This window comes from Papilio machaon, chromosome 15, assembly GCF_912999745.1.
Source record: "Papilio machaon chromosome 15, ilPapMach1.1, whole genome shotgun sequence".
NCBI lineage: Eukaryota > Metazoa > Arthropoda > Insecta > Lepidoptera > Papilionidae > Papilio > Papilio machaon.
In genome coordinates, this window is record NC_060000.1 from 2331719 (window position 1) to 2354872 (window position 23154).

Below are 23154 nucleotides of genomic sequence, written 5' to 3' on the forward strand. Positions count from 1 at the left end.
GTAGTATACATTAATTTAATTTATAACAATGATTATTTAAGTTAATTATGAAACATTCAATTATTCGTTTCGTTGCGGCAGCGCAATCAATTCGCCACAATTTTGCTCCGTTACGATTGTTGCAAGAGATACCACCAGCTATCATTTCCTAACTACTCCCCAGAGAAGTCGCTGGCCATAAGTAAAAAAATATTATTTCTTTCTTGCGTGTGTTAGAAGTAAATTAACGTTTATAGAAGGGGGTGACAAATATGTATCAATGATCAACAAATATGGGAATGATAGTGTGAAAAACTTTTCTAATCGCTCTATTCTATTATACTAAATCCTATTTTATACGTAGTTGTATTTCATATACTTAGATGTAACCGGCGGGTTCCTAAGGCCGAAACTATTATCATACCTTTTATTATATCGTTGTTTAAAAACACATAGTTAATAAGTTTTTGTATAAATTATACAACAATGGGAAACAACGGAACGACAAAAAAAAACATATTATTTATTAATTTTTAAAAACATGTGAATTATAATTGTAAATGATAATAAAGATGCACAATTCAAGTTTTCTCAGTCGAGGAGTTGAGGTTAAGAGCTTAAAAAACAATGGACTGAGACACATATAAAAGATTTCAACATATCATCCGCAAAATTGTAATTTTTTCCATGTTTAATTTTAAGAAATGCTCAGTCAAGTTGTCATTTAAATAAGACCGAGTGTAAACACGTTGCGACATTTGTCTAAGCTAAATTTTTATTAGTAAATTGCGAAAGATTTGCCGTTCGAGTAGACAGAAAAATAGAGAACAGTTGTTGAAGGTACTCTGTGCAACAAACATTCGTAGTAAGCTCTACATAGTAGCTACTCTGTCAAGTGAATCTGCTTAGTCTATTTTAATTTAAAATCACGACATTCGATGTTGTGGATACACGGAAGATATCAGCTTGTGGTGAATATATGCTAATAAATAAAACTATCTACTTAGGTTTCAATGGCACAAAAAAAATTAAATGTGTTTCGTAGCATTGTGAATACGGCATTGTACTGAGTCTGTCTTCGTTAGGGGAACATGTGGGGTTGCTCTGTGAGTCTGTGACATGATTTTTCGACGCCTCAAGTGTTTTCCCCTTGTCTCCTGTGAGTTACGATTGCAACATGAAACCCTCACCGTGCACGATAATGACCTTTTTCATTGGTAAGTTGTTTATTATTTTTAGTGATAATTTATGATTTTTTTTTAATAAAAATTATGAATATTTCAAAACAATTGATAAAATTATTGATGTCATGAGGTCTTTCGATGTCTATTCTGAATTTGTTTTTATAAAAATGTTATTTTAATATTTAGTTAGTAATAATGCATGGTTTTTCTTTTGCCTACAATGTGTGTATGTTGTGTACATTAAATGCAATCATTTAAACCAATAGGCAGATGTAGTATTCCAATCCTAATAATAATAACATGTATAAAGTTTAATAGAATAAAAATATGAAAGGTTAAATATATATGGTTAAGTTCAAACTTTTTTATTGTATTTTAACTTTTTTGATTAGAGCATAATTTTTAATTATGAGGAAGAATATCAGAGATTACGTTACTTGAGTCATAAAATTCCGCAGAGGTTGGTGCACTATTTTATTAAGATTGAAAGAAATTGCTTGCATAAAAGTATTTCACTCGTATTATAATTTAACACGATATACGTATGTAAATTCGTATAACGTATGTAAATTAGGTATTAAAAAAGAGAAATAATTTCCTTGTACAGATAAAAAAGCAATAATAATAGACAAAGTTCGTACTTGAATATGTAATATGGACTTTTTATAACCTATAATTTAATTTAAGGTCAATACACACTCAAATTCATCTTACTTTAATATAAATCAATATGTTTCTTTTTACCTATAGTACAAAACATATTGGTATATCTATTTTTTTCTAAGAGAATGAGAGGGATGGCATATTGTTTTTGTGTGTACAGCAGCCAAGGTGCACAGTAATGTTAAGACACAAAAGTCATTCCAATTGACACCTACTTGATACATATTAAGCCAGTTACACACCTTCACGTTTGTAGGCAACATTGTAACTGTTAGTTATACTATATAGTTCTCAGTTTTGTCCATAGATTTAAGTTTTAATTATACAGTTCGATTGTTCAATTGAAACTGAAGGTATGTAGCTGAATTTATGAAAAACCTTTAACGAAAAAAAAAAACTAAACTTACTAAAACGCATTTCTTTTTATTGGGTACTAAAAAAATCCTTGTTTGTTCTTTTTGTGTAGTTTATGATTTTTATCAGGTCAGAATAAGATAAGTGGATGCCCTATTACTTTCATAATTTGCAATGTACATAACACTTGATAAACATACTCTATATATACGCAAAGAACCTTGCGCAAATTATATGCTTATCTATTTACTGCGATCAACATATAATACATCTCAAGTACAGAGTAAATATATAGATATACAAATTGCTTAGTAAATTGATGATGCACTATAATAGACTTGTGATGCATTCAGGGTTAAATGTTGACTTCATATACTATTAATTCATGTTGTCATGGAATATTTCATGGTACATAATGATTTGTATACAAAAATTGATACATAGATATAGTAGTTGAATTAAAAAATCTTGCCGTACATAAAAATTGCAGTTTCGTAAGTTGGAACCATGAAATTCCGTTAGCTTAAAACTTATACTAAAACTTATTTGAATAATACTGGTATTATAAAAATGAAAATCAGTGATATTATAAAACAAAAAAAAAAATAATAATTTCAGGTATAGCAGAAATCTGTTACATGCCAGCTCCGATAGGCGAGTGTATCAACTGTTGTCTAAGAGATGACGGCATCGACATCCAATACAAGCTATTCAACAGGTATGGGCTTCCATTATTGAAACGAATGTACAAAACATCTTATGATCTCTATTTCTATTTGATAGTGCAAAAAGATCTGAGAGGAGAATTTGAAAAGGAATTCACCAGAAACCAAGTCTATCTTTGTTAGTTTATAATTTGATTAGGCATTTAATAAACTTACAAATATTAATAACAATATGACGATTTGACTTCGATAGTTTGTAATATGTCACGATAAATTATCAATGGTTCGTTGAGATCACAAATTTTTTTTCTTTTTTGTATCAAAAGGTCGTAAACAAGCAAACGGCCACCTGGATTCGCCGAAATAGCGAGGCGACCGCCACCCTTTCCTAATAAGAAAAGGGTGGGAAGGGAAAGAGGACTAAAATTAGGCCTCCGGCACCACACTCATCAGACGAAACGCGGAATTGCTTCCACTACAAATGTATTACGATGACTATGTGTGTATATATGATGATGGTGTATTATTACTGGATTTCAGAGTGCATCCCACAACGTTCCATACAGTCCCATCAAATAATTTGACAGAATTGTCCAGAACTGATTTTGATATCTCGAAGCCAACCGTTATTTATGTAATGGGCTTCTCAGAGGCTATCACAGGAGCAAGCACTACAACAATGAGAGATGGTAAGGAAATAGCGTTTCTTTTATTTTGAAACTAGTGTTTGACAAAAGATAAAATTGTATTCACTTAATCCAGTAACTCTTAAAATTTTGCAGTTGGGTAAATTTAAATTGATCAAAATTCTGAAATTAATCTACGCGGAAAAACAATTATTATTCTTTGACATAGCCATAAATTATCATCTCAGTTATTATGTTAACAATTTGTCGTAATTAAATAATAAAATCACACAAACTTAAAAAAATTCTTTTCCACAAATCAATTTTATTTCCTGTCATAAACGAGTATAATAAATGCATATCCAAAATGGAAACTTATATTGGAAGAAATGCGTTGCCAAAATTTTATCAAGTCTTACACAGCATTATTAGCAAAGTTTCGAAGTTAGAAAGTAAATTTGTCAAGTATCGAAAAGTTGCCATTAAGTTTTATAATATTTGATTTTTGATGAACCAGTTTTAAATTGAATTTACTAGTTGCGAAAAGGCTTAAAGTTCTTCATATTTTAGTAAAGAGAAGTATAAATATTGTTTAGTCTTGGCTTAAGTCACTTCACTTGGTTCACTTGGTCTATAATAGTTTATTGTTAATGGTCTTCCTTTTAGAAGTCAGTTAATTTTTTTTACTGTAGTATACAGATTTCATTTAATAAAGAGAGCAGTGTGCAGGAGAATTTGAATATATATATGTTTTTTACAAAAGCATGCAGTTTTCTCATATTTAAAGCATTAAAAATAATTTGATCTATATAAGTAATTTGCTTTTTTTCAGCATATTTGGCTGCCAGTGATTGTAACTTTATCTCTGTGGATTGGTCGCGTCTTATGCCATTCCCGTGGTAAGTAATTCTATTAATTTGTTTAATCGTAGAATTTCACTCCACACAAGAAAATGAAGGGGATGACAATATGTATTACTCGTAATGTAAGTGGCACTGCAGTGGAACTCTACGGTTACTGTTTGAAAATAAAATTATAAATAATGTTGACCACTCCAACTACGAAATAGAATCAATGCTGGGAATGTTCAACAGATAGTACTAAATCCTTATTTAAGAGTCCAATGTTTTGAGTGTAGACAAAAATGGCACGCTTGGGAATCTGAGTTGTACATGTTACTATGCGGGTTTTATTTATTGCGTCTTTACGGAAAGTTATTCCTAAGTTTTCCACATACGATGGGCGTGAACATGATAGTTGTTTTTTTATTTATCCCAAGTATACTTTGGGTTTGAAAGAAACTTGTAGGATGCGGTGCGCGGAGGACCACATGCTGTGAAACACAGGCTGATGATGACGATAATAACCGTAATTTTAAGAATCTAGATTACAGATACATAAAAAGTACTCGTAAATTAATACGTTTGTAATTAATTCTTCAGGTACATTACAGCAGTTAAGAACACTCGGTACATGGGAGTGAAATTAGCAGACTTTATACAGTACTTGGACTCAGTGGGCTCGAAGGCGTCGTCATTACACGTTGTCGGATTTTCTTTAGGCGCTGAAGCAGCGGGATTCGCTGGAAAGATGTTGAAATCCAGAGGCCTACAAATAGGCAGGATAACTGGTGAGAAATTTTAAAAAGCTCAGCTCTCAAGCTCTAGTCAGTCTGAAATACTAGTTTTAGATTTAAAATAAATCAATTCATTAGACTTCCATATATTTACTCAATTTTTAAAGTTAAACAAGCCAAAAGTTATCGTTGTTGTTTAAGTTAAAATTAGCTTATTTAGACTTAAACCCGGTCAAGTTTGTAGAAATACAATTGAATCATAGTCAACTTCGGTGTAGTTAAATGAGATTCGTAAGTTTTTGCTTTTATTTTTGTTAAAGTAACTAAGTTTGTAGTTTGTTTCCATAGTGCGTTACAGTTAATCCCGGATTAAGGTTTACCCGCGAATTTATTATTCTCTTTATACTTTACGTAGTAAAAAGCTTTGTTTCCTTTTCAGCCAAAGAGCTGTAATCCTCTTTATGGTTTGGAATTAAAAACCACTGCGGTAATTTGGAAGAATATAAAGAAACATATAATTAGCAATTCACATAAACACAATGTATCCTTAGATTTGTATTTAGTTTTTACATTATACCTCTAATCATCAGCCAAAAGACATATCTTTAGAGTGAATATACAATGTTCGGGGGTAATTTTTTTCGTAATTTTAATTTATATTCTACACCGAAAATTTTAATCTTAATATGAAGGAACTTATACATTAACATATTAAAATTGGATTAACTTCTCACAGGTTTGGACCCTGCCTACCCAGGATACACGTTCACGAACACAGATGGTCACTTGTCCAAGGGTGATGCTGCCTTCGTTGACGTCATTCATACGAATCCCGGGATTTTCGGGTTCCTGACGCCTATTGGTGACGTCGACTTTTATCCCAATTATGGGTCTTGGATCCAGCCGGGATGTTGGGTTGATCAGCTTGTTAAGAATATGGAGGTGAAATATATATGTAAGTAAACATTTTAAAATGCTGTTTATATACAAAGCCGTATGTATTGCAGAAGGAATCGTTTATAACAAAAAAAAAAGAAAACAAACAAACGCTATTCCTAACTTGTTATAAGGTTACTTTTTAGGTAACTATTACGCATTAGAACTTAGATTTAAGAATAATTAGAGTAAAAATAGAAACGAAAATATTTAAAAAAGCTGATGTACGAATAACTTTATGGTAATTATGTTCTAAGTGATAGGCTCTCTCTTTGTTGGATTTGGTCTTTTTTTATTCTTAACGATATTTATGACGTGGTATTAATTGACGTGAAAATTTATAAAAAATACCTTCCATATCTTAATAATGTTATGTCAAAAAGTACGCAATCTACAAAAAGTTTGTATGACACGTTTGAAACAAAGGAGATTCGAGTTGCGCACCCTTCATTATCCCAGTACAAGATGAAACTGTCGTAACAGGGTTTCGGCTGGATGCGATCGATGCTCTGACGTCACAGCGCGGATGCTGCAAAGCGGGAGGGGGACGCACAGTAGGCGTCGGGGGAGGGGGGTACTACAAGCAACGCCAAATACGATGAAGGAGCTATTACTATTACGTTTTATGGATCGTATCGCTTACACAAGATATTAAATGCTTTGTTATCTTATATTCATTGTGTAACTTTTCCATACTTACGAGTCTTTTTTAGATTTGAGGCAAGAAAGTACAATTTATTACATACTTACGTGGTACGACAATTCTAGAGAATTGACGTAAAAAATTTAATCCTTATAATTTGCTTAGATTTTAAATGAAAAGAGATGAAAACAATTTTTTATCTTGCCCTTTTATATAGATCTCCCGTGAGTGTTTAAAATGAACTTTTTATTTATATCGTGACTTATAAAATAACTTTGGCACGAGAAATGCAGGTCGCTGCATACTCCGCCTGGCTTAAAGCCAAATATCGTACAATGTCCAAATGTCAATAGCAGATTTCTTATCGCGCAAACGTTTCGACCACAATAACAATATTTTTGGTTTTATCCAGTTCACAATTTTTTTTCTTTGAATTAGGTTATCACCTGTATTGACGGTTAAAAAATATTTATAGATGTCTAAGCATTCAGCTCTGCCGGCGGCTACGCTCATCGCCTTTAGATCAGTAATACATACGAGTAATAGCTGATAGCGTCATATTTTTCAAATCAGTTATTTCAACAAGCCTGTTCAATTTTATCAGAATAGTTTTAATTCAGCGCCCTAATAAATTATTTTCTGTATTTCCAGATGGTTGCAGTCATATTCGCGCGTGGCGGTATTACGCGGAGTCCCTCAGGAACCCCACTGGTTTCCCCGCCACCCTTTGCAAGACGTGGCGGAACCCCACCAGTAACTGTGGGTTCAGTGTTGACGGATATATGGGTATAGGAGCTCAACCACCGTTAGTATTAGAATTCTGTTAACTGGTTTCTGTTAAGTATCAAGTGCCGAGACATCTTGACTCTGTTTTTTCAAAAAGAATAGTGAGGGATGCCATTATGTTTCAATGTATGTGTCGCTACAGTCGAATCGTAGAGATTGCAAATTGCGTAATGATTGCTTTTTTGCAGGATCAAAGGGATAATGTACTTGGAGACGAATCAGTATTCTCCGTTTGCGAAGAATGGACCGTAAAGCATTAAAATTCTAATGAGCATTTTTATGTTCTAAATAATAGTTTTATAGGGTTTGAATAGTCAAATAAATATATTTATGTCTGCTCTATATCTCTCTACAATAAGTTATTAGTGAGAACGAGGATCATTACTAGTCACTTTTTGATCGAATGTTCCTTATAAATATTTAGCGTAAAAGTTTAATAAAAATTAATGAAATAAAGCAAAAGAGGATAGGAAAGTTTATTTTACTTTACATTCGTTATATGTATAAAAATCGTATAAAGATGTTATAAAATGAATTCGGTGGTTTAAAATAGAAGTGGTTATAATAAAATATGTTGAATTTACAATTTTCTTTTTAATACCTTGTAACTGTGCAATTTCACTACCAATGCCGATAGTTATCAATTTAATTACCATGGATTACAAAATTAATAGAAATATAAAATGAATACTACGACTATATTTATGAATAACATAACTACAAACAGACGGATATATGTACACGGTCTTGGTATATTTTTACATATTAGCGTACGCGCAATCATCGAATCTGTCATAATGTTTCGGCGTGAAGAAGTGCAACTGCGATGCTTCTAACCGGCAGGAAGAACTGCAGTATTTGTTGTACCACTCGCACACCAAACGTTCTTTGTAACATAATTCGTTCATCGCTACATTCATAAGCGTGACCTCCGTATCCGACAATTTAGGCAATCCAAAGTTCTTCGTGATCCCTGATCCATTGATCTCCACCAAGTTGGCTAAAAATCTGAATAAACGTTGAGAATTACGACATGGTTAATGATTAATAATAAATCTACGTTAAGAGACATCAAGAGAAAAAAAATACAAAACTCACAACATATATAAACAGTGTTTTTTATAACGTACCGCGTTAATATTTTTGTAAGACAAAGTGGAACATTTTCAGCATGGGAGAACTTTGTATAGTTAAATTCATTAAAAATTGTTGGCCAATCAAACCAATCCGTGAACGAAATGTTCGAAGTTCTAAACAAGTTGCAACAGTTACTTGCTTATCCAACTACAATTACAGTTACAGTTACAATTTTATTGGTAATATATAAATTACAGGTCATAAAAGTTATAAAATCCATCTTATGATAAAAAAATCTCAATGTAAACCAATAATTGTTTACACAAAATAATTTGATTAAAAATGAGCACACAAATTAAAATACATCTATTTTTTTACTACCCGTGGGTTTCTGAGATAGCAATCTCCCTTTAAAACCTATTGCTATTATTATCTCTGTTTTGTCGAAGATAATGACAGGGATGACGATATATTTTATACAGAGATTTCGGTTGAAAGGGAAAATGAGCGAAATATTAATGTTTAAATTACCTACACAAAGTTGCAATATCTCTTTGTTGCCACTTGAGTCATTAAATATAAATGCGTATTCCTTTGAAATGCAAATAAGGTACGAAATAAAGAAACTCATATTAAAATTGATACTTCCGTGTTTTTTGACTGTTTAGAGAGTACACTTGAAAGGGAAAAATAAATATTCATGTGTATTATTTGTTGTAATGAGGTTATTCTGTGTTGGTATTTCAATCACAAGGGTACCAACATAAAAGATAAATCATTTTTTTATGAAGGCGGTTGGTACTTTACCGAGACAAAGCCTTATACGAAGGGAAGGTCGCAGTTCTAGTCAAGGATAAAGTGCTAATACTATTCTGATGCTTTATGATAATTTTATCAAATTTTGTATGTAAGTACTATCATGTTGATTAGTGATTACCTCGAACTGCAAATAACCTGCCCCGGGTCCATCTGGCAGTATCCAGTGACATGCGGTATATCTGTACATATGAGGGCATTGGCCACTTTGGAGACAAGGCCGGCGAGAGCATGGGCCTCGCTCAGCTCAGCCGCGCGCACGCATTCCCCGTCAGCTCGGGTCATCGCAGCTGGAGACGTGCGCACTGTCTCCGTTAGCATTTCAGCGTTATGCTAAAATATGAAGGACAACTAAAGACTTCAAAAAACGAAAAATTGGTACTACGGTGGCGGCACGAGACCCAAGTTTGTCGCACTCTTAAGATATAAGATAGTCTAAAAGTTTATATATTTATTTGGGTATACAGTAGACCGAACTATTGATACCGTAATTACGGTAACAAAGGTAACTGGTTTTTATGAAATACAACGAGCAGACATTGTACGACTCCAGTTCGTATTCATGGTAGATATATATTTTATATTTTAAAACAATAAATATACCCTAGTAAAATCGAAGTATTCAACAGCTTTGGAGAATAACGGCACCAAAGCCTCGCCTTCTGTTCCACCGACGCAAGGCACCTTACAGTAGGAGGGGTCCAGGCACAGGGCCCTTGCGGCCAAGGTACTTGCTCTCATCTCGGGGACCGCGAGGGAGCCTAAAAGTCGACGGGGACTGTACCAACCCATGTCTGATAGTGCCTGAGAGAAAATGATAGTTACAACTTTAGTTTATATGTATGTATCTAATCTCAGAGATTGGTAATGAAAAGTAAAAGAGAAAACAAAGAAGTCCATTCTTTTATTTTGGCATAATTTTGTCTCATAAATATCCTTTACGCAAATAACTGGCCAGCCGTAGCGCACTTTGCTCAATATCAATCACAAAAACAAAAATCATAAAGTTTTTTTAAATTCTATTGTTTAATGTTAAAAATACTTAGAATATATGAATTATGGAGTTGCGAGATAGGATTTACCAAATGTAAAAACAATACAATCCTTGAAAATCTTCGTAACAAGATTTTCGCACTCGCGTATCGACGGCAATTAATCCGATTGTGGCACTTAATTGATTTAATTGAATTATTTCAATGTCAATTCCGTAACAAAGTATTTATTTGTAGTGTACGTTTATCGCAATAAAGAAATCAAACAAAAACATTACATTTAAGGGATTTTTTTTTCATTAAGGGACATATGGAAACTATGAGTTTGGGATATTTAATTCGATTGTTAAAATCTTCACCTCGTAATTACCGGTACAGCTACAGGCAGTTTATGACATAAATTACCGTACAATTATATTTTTTTAATTTTCAATTTGTGATACTTTCACTTCCGAGCTTATCAAGTGTTTAGTTATTATTTATAATAAAATGTTATTATCTTAGTTCTGTTCTCATTGTATTTATATAGTCATTACACGAGGCTTAATATCATGTGACAAAAGCGCTTTTCTTTGAAAAGGCGTGCAACACCTACAATAGGATAATGTTACCGACCATTAGCTGTGTTGTCTACATTTCATTTGCGAAGAGTTAAAACGCAGGATGTTTGTTTTGAAGTTTGCCAAGATGATAAGAAGTATGGCGTTTATTTAGCGGTTGAATAAATTGTTGAAGTATTTTTGAATAAAAATTTATTTAGTTTAAACCATGATTTGTTAAGATTATTATTGTCACTAATGACTGGACATAATATTGAACAGGGACATATTGTGTTCGGCTGTAAGTGATGTCTCAAAAGTGCTTCAGAAATGTATGTTTTGTTCTAAGTTTCATTTACGATTGTTAATTTTTTTTTCTTTCATTAAATCAAAACGTAAAGTAATATTTATATCCATATTTATTCTACTAATCTTTTCACCGTCGTAATGATAAAATCTTTAGATAAACTGCCTTTTCCATGTTAGTACATAAAAAAAAGGTTTTACAATCCGAGGTTTATGTCGACGGGTCATTAGAGCATTGCCGCGGGACATTCTACGCACGCCCCTCGTAAGCTTACATCAAAGGCATTCTTGGAATGAGAATTTGCAAGAGTTCGAGGTTTTCCTCATAACGTACATTTTTTATGTTATATTTGTTTCATAAATATCATCATTTGTTTCAAAATATTATACCTATAATCCAAAAGTACCAAAATGAAGATAAAGGAGTAATTTCATTTAAAATTATATTTAACATTGTATTTGTTGCAAGATTCCACTATTTTGTGATACCTGTGTTTGTAATATTTATAAATATTCTGCCTTTATTTAACATAGTTGAAAGTAAAACAAAACTCACACCGCAAAGTCCCACAAAAAGCAGTAATGAGCATTCCAATACACAAAATGGAATAAGTTATTCGCTCCAACAAATATAATCAAAGTCGATAGCTCTATAAACTTGATTGGCTTTGAGAGCAATCGCTCTTACAAACTTCTCCAATACGTCACCGATACCCACCGGGATTACGCAAAGATTTACCGACGTCATTGGATGAAAAACAAATATTTATTTCATAAGGTTATTGGGAAATTCTGTTGTGGATTGCAAGAAACTAAAGTTAATTGCATTTTGCTCTCTTTGACGAAACAGAAATTATGATATGTATTAATAAGACGAATGGGATTGCAAATATACAAATCATCAGAAATGTCGAATATACAAAAAATAACTTGGATTAAACGACAACTGCTGAACTACAAACAACACTTAAGTAGGTCAGTCAAAAATTTTTTGTAGAACGACGCAATTTAATGTACCGTAAAACTGCGTCACTGGCTTTGCTTGTCGCGACTCAACTCACTGCCTTACGTCTCGGCTTACGAGGGAATTTTTTTTTTTTTATAACTTGCTTCACACATTAGAGGGATTAAATAAACTTGATACTTTAAATTTAATACACAATTGGCTCATCAAGGAAACAGTGTGTTTAAAAAAATATAAAGCAAAGAGTTTTCAATAAAAATGTTTTCAAAAATATTGTGGATTGTTGGCATTGCCAATTAGTCTAATATTAGCCATTTCAGTTCAGGATGTTCATTATCAAAAGATGAAAGGGTTGATTGAGGAAACTTCAAGGCAAATTTTCTTTTAATAGATAGATTTCAGCTTATAAAGATGTCGTTAAGATAAAGTCTGAATTATATTCGAGGTAGGATGGAATTGTTGACACGTTTATTTAAATTTTCTCTAAGATTTTTGATTTTTCTTTAAGTTGGTTTGAACATGATTTTTAGGACTGTTATTATTACAACGTTCTTGATAATTACGACATGACATTGTTCTTTGAGTATTGTAGTGATATTTGAAGTTAGTAACACCGATAATTCCATAATATTTGTTTGTTCCTCAATTAACTTTTATTTTGTTCACTGGCGTTATATTACGCGTTACATTTATGAAAAAAAATTGAACTGATATCACTTATCGAAATGAGTCAAACCTTTTGCTTCAAAAGCGTAGATTACAATGTGCAGTCGATGCCAACCAGCAATAGCGGCTTTTATCCGATCCAGAGAACGCACCGCTTCACTCATAATGAAAACGTTTGTAGCGGGAACAGAGACCACAGATTGAAAACTGCACCGTTGCGAGCCGAATGCGTTGGAATTTTGAATCGTTTTATTTTTTTATGTAAATGCAGCAGCGACATTTGTAGTATGCCAGTATCAAGTTTACGTTTTACAAAAAAGTATTGTTTGGAAAAAAAAATAGAACACATGAAAATGTTGTTTGTATGGTATTTTTACGAATGGCAACGCTATTCGCATGAAATTTGATCACTGGTCTGTCTGTACATACTCGTAACAATAACTTTGTAGTGTATCACCAGGCTGCATTCATAAAGCGCTGATTACATCCATATCTAAGAATTAACGACTCATATTCCAGCTATAAAGTGCCAATGGCCCAATATTATTAGTTCGTAAAGTTTTACGAGACCCTGTAATGATACTGGATTGCAGTAGTTACAACCATGCAAATCTAATTAGTGTTGTATGATGTTCTGATGTTGTAATGATAAACAATTTAATTAACTTTATATCTCAATTGCAATGTATTAATGGTATTTCGTTGCACAAAAAATCTAAAAAATTAAAGAACTATGAAGTGTGTTTGTCTTTTTACAGCAGGTTCAAAATTCGTTTGTATTTTCTCTTTTACTTTTCTAAAATATAAATAATGTGGACTACCGAAAAGTACAACATTTCTAAATTGAAATATTTCAGGAGAAAATATGATTTTTCTCATATTATAAGGTATCAAACGAGCAATCGGCCATCGGAATTTGCCAACCTACCGAAGTGGCCGTTGCCCATTGACATCGGCATTTACAAACGCGTTGCCTACCGTAAATCGATAAAGAACAGGAACGTACAGAAACAGGATACTTATTTATCTAATACATATCAAACAATAATATACGATTCTTAAAAACGCTTTAAAAAGTATCAATACAACCTTGGCCATCAAAGGTACCATGCAGTCGATAGGCGTAGCGCCGACTATAATGAATGCCTTAGGGCACTCATTAGCGATCACGTCCGCGTATCGCTTCACCATTGCCGCTTGATCGCTGAATCGCTTCTCGTACGAATCCGTACTGCAAGCTCCATCCATAATAAGCACTAAATCCGTATTCTAGAAAGAAAATATTACGATGTACGGAAGAACTAAGTTTCAGTCCACGGATCAGTTGATTAAAGATAGCTTCTTGAAAAGTTTATTTGGTACGCTCTACTCTACTTGTGTTTTTTAATATAGTAAGTACCCTTAAGTGCAAATATTTTCAATCTTACGAAAGGTTACGAAAATAAGAACAGTCCAAAAGCTGACCTAAATCACCATCTCTTGCCACCCCATTACCTTAACACGATCTCGTGAAGCTATTTAATTACGAATAAACAATCACTATAATTAAAACAAATGGAGCGATAGCGACGTGAAATAATTGAACTGTTGTACGGCACGAAATATACGATTATTAAAAATATAAGTCATTGACCCGTAACCTAACAAAAAAGGCATAGGGGGGGCGCGGTCTAGGGTTGTTGTTTGTCGCCAACTAAGTGCCCAATAAGTAGCACGGTGTTAATCAGTTACGCGTCGCCACAGACCATTTCACGCGCTAGAGTGCTAATTCTGATTCTTATCTGGCATTTTCGCCAAACATTTGAATTAGTTGGTCATTTTGTCCGGTATGAGGATTCTTAGCCAAACATTTGGATGGATATCTTGGCCCAACATTTGGATCACTTTGTCATTTAGATGTAATGCGCTGCTTGTTTTTGAAACTAAAATTTCAGTGTAATATTTTAGGTAGTGCCAACTCAGTTTACTCACCTTTTTATTTATCACCAGCCATACATCAAGTTATACAAGACGTAACGCGCGTTAGCAGTCCAAGAACAATCTAGTTTCTGACCTTAGGCACAATAATTTTAAAATACTCTGTCTACAATAGCTGATACTTAACTTATACTTAATTCAATAATCAAGTAAGTTAACTTTAATACTTAAGTCAATAGTCAAAAAGTTACGCAGTCTGTTTTTTCTTAGCATGGATTACACAACCAGATTGAGATAAGGCCAAAATCGATTCTTGCGAAGTTTCATTGGTGTATTTCGCGGTCGGGTGTAGTTTGTCGTATTGATTGGCAACCCTCGGGGTCGCCACCCGCCTGCAAACGCCACGCCATGCACGACCGACGAAACAAGTCGAGCGGGAAAAAGTTCTCATTCCACTAACGCCATTGTTGTAGACGTTTTGTTCAGCCTTTAATGACTGCTTTGGTATTTGTGACTAACACATTTTACTTGGAATATTCGCCGAAAAAAAAATTGATTTGTAGAAAATTAAGTTGTTTTTTACCTCACTATACAAAGGAATTTATTTGGGTTTTAAATCAACTTCAGGAAGGAATCGACCGGTGGCCAAGTTTGGGGATTCAATTCAAAGACACTATATATTATAATGGCCCTTAGGATTCTACTACTAAGTGAAACAGTAATGGGTTTTTTGTATTACAAAAATTAATCCCAATAAAACTGTAGAAAAGCGGATAACGATTATGGGAACGTAACTTAGAAAAAGTCTGGCAATGTCTTATGAAAACAGCTCGCGTATATCCAATTTAACACATATTACCGTATATCAATCGCTTGCACCGAAGAGAGTGCAGCGGTGCTGATAATAAAGTTAAGTGCAAAGTGGAGCAAACTTGTTCAGTTTCACTGGCGCTTGCGGTGTCGAGGCGGGCTCTACGATATGCAAATTTCGTAGAGGCGCAGGGAACGGTGCCTCTTGAATTTTACTTAAACTCTTACACATAAATATAGGAGGAACACTTTAGACATATGCCTTATATGTGAGATATCATATAAATTGAAGTCTATATTATTTCCTTTATAAGTTTGTTTGAGAAATGGAGACATGACGTATGGTGACAATGGTAAACATCGAATGGACATTAAGTCATTTTACTTATAGTTAAATATCGTTTAGGCACATGATTTTAACAGCGCGCTTCGGAATCATAAAAAGTTAAGATAGACATTTCCATATTGAAAAAAAAATTATAAAGAGTATATAAGTTTACCTAGTTCTTTTTTATCTCAAGTAAAAATATATATTATAAACATTGAATATGACAAAAAGTTGAACGAAAAATTGTAGTCATATTTTCACTAGAAATAAACACCTCTACAATGGTCATCAACTTGTAAAAAGGCTTATGGTGCGCCACGTTTTGTTGCATTTTAATTGTTACAACCTTCTAAAGGTATTTGCATAAAATAGGTCAAAAACATAAATAAGATAATTGTACTATTTAAGATCTTTAATAAGTTGTTGTAATTTTGAAACAAGGAATAATTTATTTGATGTTATTAACTAAACTTAAAGAACTAACTTCATGTTATGATAAGAAGGTGGCAAGATGTAGTAGACTATGTCTGTCACCTACGTTGAGATCCATTTTAAAAATAAACTTTTGATTACTTTTGAAAAATAACATATTAATACAATTATTGGTATAAACCAAACAAAGAAACCGATAACTACAATACACTAATATACTGATTTGTAAATCTTTACAAACAAGTAACTTAATTTAAAGACTATTTAAAATACGTTTCTTTGCTTCACATTATAGTAAAATGTCTAAGCTACGTTCTAACAGTACGGGATCTTTGATTCAGATTTAGACCTAGCAAGTTACAGTAACTCGAGTAGTCGAGGGGCACCTGCAAACATCTTTCCAGGTCGCAGCAGGTGCAGCTGAATGCTTGGATGTGACAGTTGGTGTTGATGTGCTGTAGGTCTTCCACCACTTGGCACAGGTCGCGATCGCAGTTCGGCACGGGGCAATGTGCCTCGTATAGGCGTAGTCTGGAATCGAACCCAATACACTACTTGGAAACTTAACCTTAAAAGCTAGAAAGAGTCAGCCCTGGACTTTACTGACTATAGATGGTCGACTCGGCATACATGCAGTTCAATTGTTTCAATGACAATTGACGGTCAGGGATGCAATTTGCTCTTTAACTGTGTTCTATTTTTAACACTCTCCATGCCACTACAAATTTTTGGTATATAAATACACTCTCCAAGCGAGTAGCACTTAACATATTAAATCGGGTACACAATATTTATTTTTGTTTATATCTAACTAACTTTTACCCGCGACTCCGTCCGCGCGGAATTAAAAATAGAAAACGGGGTAAAAATTATCCTATGTCCGTTTCCTGGTTCTAAGCTACCTGCCCATCAATTTTCAGTCAAATCGGTTCAGCCGTTCTTGAGTTATAAATAGTGTAACTAACACGACTTTCTTTTATATATATAGATAGATGTAAATTAAGATCTATCAAACATTATCCTGAATGCTTCATAAAGTATTCTATGAGTCATTTAAGCCTTTCGCGATTGATTTGTTTAATAGCTTCATAATTAATCAACATTTGGCTGTGCACTGATTACGTTTGCCGCAGTAGACAGCTAGCAAACGCGAGCGGCGAGCTGCGATCTCTTGACATGGAAATGCGAACACTCTGAGAGCTTTCTGCACCTCTATCTAAATAATTAAAGGTGACTATTTAAAAATATCACTTTGTACTTTTATTAATTCTAGGCTATTTATTCTTCACAATATAATGTGTGGGATAAATCCAAACCCAACAATACTCGGAAATATTATGAAATTTCCTATTTTGTAGAGATGAAAAAAGATAAACGCATGGGTAAGAAAGGGATGGTGCCTGTAGGTACAAATACTTTTTTTCATATATAATAACTAATAATCTTTAGAGGAATGACTTGTAAGTAATTCCTCTAAGACTTTATCATTCATTTAAACCCACGAGACATTAACATCGTGCAAACGAATACATTGAATCACTTAGTACAGCGACGAAGAAGATTTGTGATTCAAAATTGAGTGGCAGTGATTCTAGGCAAACGTGCAGACTAATAATAGATCCCATTTACACTGCTTGGATAAGACATGTCATGTCACACATAAGTCTACTGTAGTGACTATGAAAAGATACATTTTACTGACTTCGGTTCAAACATGACAGAACGTTTTATTTTATTTTGACAAATGGAATCTTTGTCAGGGTAAATAAAAAGTTCTTTCTTAACTCAAAACTTTTTTCTATCTTGTCCTAAAGTGCACTCAGTGATCCTTATTATATATAGAATACTGAGATTTTGATTGGGGCAGTACGAATACAAATAAATATTTCGATCTAGATTGCTAGAGTAGTCTAGACAACAGTCAAGATTACTTCTAGAAAAAGTTTTTAGATTAAGCGGAAAAAGTCTTTTATAATAAATCCTGTAATCAATAAAAACGTATGTAATGAACTGTCTTATTTGGCTGCAATAAAGGGCATGATAAATAACCAGTGTGTCGCGACACGAATCGTAAAATCTTTGCTCCTTTTATTACGTTTACTGAACGATCCATATAACAGTACGTCTAAGGTTTGTGTAAATGTTTGATGCGCGCCTATTTCATACCTTAACGGTCCCACGTGCGGGGAATTGTGTATGGTGGTTTTACGCGGCTTCAAAATGTAATTTACTTCTTTCATTTTCAAGATTTAATGGTAAGTTAGAAAATGTGTAACTTATTGAAAGCGAAAGTCAATTGAAACAATATTGTCCTTTTTACGTAGAGCTATAAAACATATTAAAAGTATTTAAAATAAGTATATTTGCGACATAGAAAACTTATTGACTTACACATGATTTTATTTCAAGTTTAAATGAAATTGCTTTTCAAAAACACATCATAAATTCCATGAACGCGCCATTGCGATGTGCATTTAAGTGTTGTTTCGAAGGTAAACGAAATTTCCCGGAAGACTGCCCCGGTATTCAGCTAATTTTTATTATGTTCACTATTTTGTGTAATTAATATTTTTTCAACAAATTGTCCTGAATGTATCATTCATTAATATCAATCTACAATACGTTTGCGCTACTTTATCCGCGTATCCTTCGTTTCATGTATATAAGTTATATTAAGTTTTAATTGAAGAAAGTTTCTAAGTAGCCGTAAAATGTTTGATTTACTTCAGCTCCATAAGAAGCGGTCAGGAGGCCGTGACGTCATTGCAAGACGCGGCTCATAAATCTGTTCGGACGCGTCTCTAGAGATGTTCCGTCTTATCCAGAGACAGGGGTGTCAAAACACCGCTCGCATTCCCGACAAAGATCCAAATTTATTGCGGGCCGCTGAGGGAAAATACATTACACGGGCGTTTGAATGTTGTAGTTATTTCTTAGATTTTTTGCTTATGGACAAATAACATATAAATATTATGTTTTTCTAAATACCATACTTCAGAATTCGCGCACAAATTCAATGTAGTAGATGGGGTCATCAATATAATTATTGAATTATGTTGTTAACTAACACGCAAGAACTATCTGGCGTATCTAAGAAAAAATGTCTACTTATTTTGAATTATCTTAAACCTTAATGGATTGATTTTCAACATGAAGTTTTCGACTCACTTTTTAATACAAGGACATTGCTTTAGCAGGAGCGCTGTGTACTGGCCTACGGTGGTCTCAGCGCCAAGCAGCGATACCTGAACCCCGGGGCGCGGCGCGGGCAACGGGAGGGGTTTGCGCAGGGGGGCGGGCAGCGCCTTCTGACCCTCCGACACAATCTGTGCCGCCGCTTTCTTCTTGCTCTCATTCTTCGTTTCTTCACAACGCAATTCACGAAATGGCGCTACCAAAAGTTATAAAATATAAATTCAAAATTTTGTAAGTACCCTATAACAATGACTTCATTAATAGTGGAAAATAGCTAGAATAAGTCCTATGAATTTTTCAAAAAAAAAAAGTTTCGAAAGCATTGTTTTAAGTCTAAAGGGTGCAACATAAGGAAATCCCAAATATCGAGCCGAATTCGTTTATATCCATTTCCCAGTTGTGTGTATAAAACGTTATTTAGTATTACAGAACATTTCTCTCGAAATTACAGCTCCGTCGAGACGTTGCATTTATTACACCTTAGAGTGATATGGACAATCGAGGCTTATACAGGATTTCATAGTTACTTGTAAAATTGGCTTAGAAGCTGTCAGAGCAGTAAAATATCTTTGGGCGATATTTTATTAACCTCTTAGAAACCCTCTATAACAGAGAGTCATTGCGCGATCCCGAGGGACGACCTTCATAAGCGAGAGACTCAGGTTAGATTGAAAACTCTAGAAGCGAGAAAAATATAGCGATCCCTTAAACTCTTGCTTATAAAGGTTCCATTGTACTACTCTACCACCGATGAAATCTGAATTCACTCCTTCCGCACATGTCCTCTTTCAGTCAATCTTTATATCCTCCTATAAAACAAATTAACATACTTCCAAAGTTAGTGCCTCCTTCAATTATTTTCAATTTGATCTTGTGTAGAATTCCCTTCTTTTTCTTTCTTCTCTCACAAGGCCCGGGACACACTTCATCCTTCTTATCTGGTATATCTACAATAGCTCTCCTGCAATCCCTGTTATCATCTTTAAATTTCGCATAACATCTAAAGTAATTATTATCATGTCTATTTATCAGACATCCGAAAAGATATTTAGATTTTGATATAAGATTTGATGTAAACATTGCAAAAATTTAGATATATTTACAAAAAAGTATTCTTTCAGGGTCGTTTAGAAATATTACATGCCAAAGTTTGACAGCATTACTTAACTTCATAATGCTTTATAGAGGTTTTATGTAAACCTCAAGCGACTAAAGTGATTGAAAATATATTCTTCCAGACTATATTAAATAGCAACTATAACTCTGGGTTTCCATTTTCGAAGTAAGCCTAATCTTCGAGGAGTATAGACAGCAATAAAGTATTTCATAGTACATCTATAAGCCCTATTCTAAATCATAAATGTGTCAAGAGTTTATCTTAACAATAGATCAATGAAAGCTTTAGTTGAGATTCGATAACGAACGATTCGAATAGTAATTGAGTTGTTTCGATAGTCTGCTGTATTTATAGTCCGGTCTTTAACAATGGACCGAGTCGAGAGGGAAAGCGCTCCGGGCAACGGCTCACCTTGGCACTGACGTATTAATAGTGCATTCTGAACGGACGGCTTAGCACAAGATTGTTGTGAAACGGAAATAGACGTAGCGACAAGTTTTTACATTTAGGGTCATTGAAAATGCAATCGAGATAGTCGATTAGAGATAGCACGATGAGATATCTAAGATTAAAGCTTTTGTTTATTAAGATACATTATGAGCTGAGATACAGGTGACGAAATCGTATTAATTAATTAACAATTTAAACATTTCATTGTATTAATTTCCTAGCACTAAGTCTACAAGTGTCAATAGCGCATCTTCAATAAAAACTTTAGTTACGGCCATTGTTATTTGATAAAAAAGAGAAAGAGAAATATGTTTTTGTAATAATAAAAAAATATTCAATAAACATTTTCCATTGCTATCAAGAGCCGCCCTCGACCTCGCTTGCTCTAATCCGGTAACGTTGACTCGTATCTACTCCATTCGAGATAACTTCTATTTATAAACCCATTAAGTTTTATTTATATGCGAAAAATGTTTTCACTTTCAATATTATGAATACCTATTATAAGTTTTTATTTTATCACTGGGGACGTATCATAGTTTTAAGTATGAAAAGTTAGTGACAGAGATACACAGAATGATATGCAAGAAGGGTAGTTTTGATAACTTAGTAAACAGTTTATTTAATGCATGGATGAATGCAAGTATGAATGATTATATAATAAAATTACATAAATATAATAATATTAAAAGTACATAATTAGGTGTACACTGTGATCCATCACAAGTCTCGTATCGAATATTTCAAAACGCGCACGCGATGCTTTGCGTCCGCTAAGCTGGGAATTAAGCTTTATGTAACTGCCGATAACAGCTTAGGTACGGTTTGGTATACTTTTGATAATCTTACAGTCAGTTTGCCGTAACACCTATATCAAACATATCTTGATCCCTCTTAAAAATAATAATAGTAATATGAAACGTTTAGCTACGATGTTGAGCAAATTACATTGCATAAAAGCAATTGCAGAACTGATCTATTTTCACGGTCTAAATTCCATAACCTATAGAAACTATTACGTCACCTCCAAATGAACCATTGATGTTGGCATTTGGAACATTGTCTTATTAAAAAAAAACTCACGAAAAGTATTTCTATGCTTTCAAAAGTGTCGTAGTTTTCCGAAGATTCTTTTTTATTAAATTCAACCAATGACGATCTCGTCATGTGCCAACTAAGTAATTAGTGATGTATGTACAATACCAAACACTTGACTATAAATTATATTTTACCTTATGTTCTTGGTCAGGCGTGTTTTATCTTTGTAATTATAAATTCGTGACATTATGGGAGACACGATGATCGCATGTCGGTCGCAGGTCGCACCTACTACGGTCGCCGATAAAAATGGCTCTTAAAATTATTGCGTAATATTTGCTAAGCATAATAGCACATGTTTCGAAAATCATCATCGTCCTTACAGACGGGATTACAGGGATTCCAAAATGCTATTAAGGTGATAACGTGTTATATTTATGCATCCCGACATCGATACGCTGCGGCGTGCACTAGTGGCTCACACACGGTCTCCTCGTTAAAGATATACATTGATATAAGCCATGACGTGTTGCTGTTAATTTAGTGCTGGGTTGGTAGACGTGCCTTTAATATTAATAGCTTTAACTAAATAGAGAAATTACTTACGATCTTGGTGTTGAGATGCATCAGCTCCCGCTCGGTGACTCGTCGCCGCGCTGTCTCCATTTGCTGTTGCCGATACTGGTTGTATTTATACAGCAAATACATCCCGGGTAGGGCCAACACCACGAAGGGTCGCATTAAGCTGGACGAAGAGGACGCGCGTTGCGGCATCTTTGTGCTATCATTATTTCCTCCAGTCTAACTAGGCACACACATCACCGATCGCCGTACACCTTATGAGGCGAATCGCACAACTCGATATGAACTTAATGACTATTGTAATAGAATTCATCTTGCACTATCACAACGTCTAATCTACAGACTTAGTATGGAAGAATTTGTATGCACTACGACTAGACTTTTAGCACTCCTTATAGCGTCACTATGCTACGGGGTTTCTACGTAAAATGGTTTTTATTGCTTTAAATAGACCTATTTTTACATTGATGTGTTGTTTAACCAATTACTTTTGGCCGGCATCTGGAACAAAAA

At 33.9% G+C, this 23154-nt stretch overlaps 3 protein-coding genes across 5 annotated transcripts in view; 1 reads left to right on the forward strand and 2 right to left on the reverse strand.

Annotated features, from left to right (window-relative positions):
- The window catches only part of LOC106721062 (neurofilament medium polypeptide), a 43073-nt gene that overhangs the window by 6419 nt on the left and 13500 nt on the right, over positions 1 to 23154 (reverse strand). For 2 of the 3 annotated variants that reach the window (XM_014515930.2, XM_014515931.2), the window contains exon 2: positions 22666 to 23142. In XM_014515930.2, the coding sequence (XP_014371416.1) occupies positions 22666 to 22833 (168 nt within the window). In that variant the 5' untranslated portion in view covers positions 22834 to 23142. The remainder of the gene's footprint in view (positions 1 to 22665; positions 23143 to 23154) is intronic. The other variant, XM_045681266.1, reaches the window with a different exon arrangement.
- Positions 823 to 7678, forward strand: LOC123721718 (pancreatic lipase-related protein 2). The gene is made up of 8 exons (XM_045681267.1): positions 823 to 1196; positions 2799 to 2898; positions 3386 to 3534; positions 4304 to 4370; positions 4914 to 5101; positions 5784 to 6002; positions 7278 to 7431; positions 7601 to 7678. Exons 1-8 carry the CDS (start codon positions 1157 to 1159, stop codon positions 7662 to 7664), a joined length of 981 nt encoding a protein of 326 aa, XP_045537223.1. The 5' UTR covers positions 823 to 1156; the 3' UTR covers positions 7665 to 7678.
- Positions 8163 to 20558, reverse strand: LOC106721064 (malate dehydrogenase, mitochondrial). Its single transcript, XM_014515933.2, has 7 exons — positions 20285 to 20558; positions 19428 to 19650; positions 16646 to 16790; positions 13862 to 14041; positions 9909 to 10109; positions 9427 to 9638; positions 8163 to 8420 (listed from the first exon to the last, which is right to left on the reverse strand). Exons 1-7 carry the CDS (start codon positions 20532 to 20534, stop codon positions 8171 to 8173), a joined length of 1461 nt encoding a protein of 486 aa, XP_014371419.1. The 5' UTR covers positions 20535 to 20558; the 3' UTR covers positions 8163 to 8170.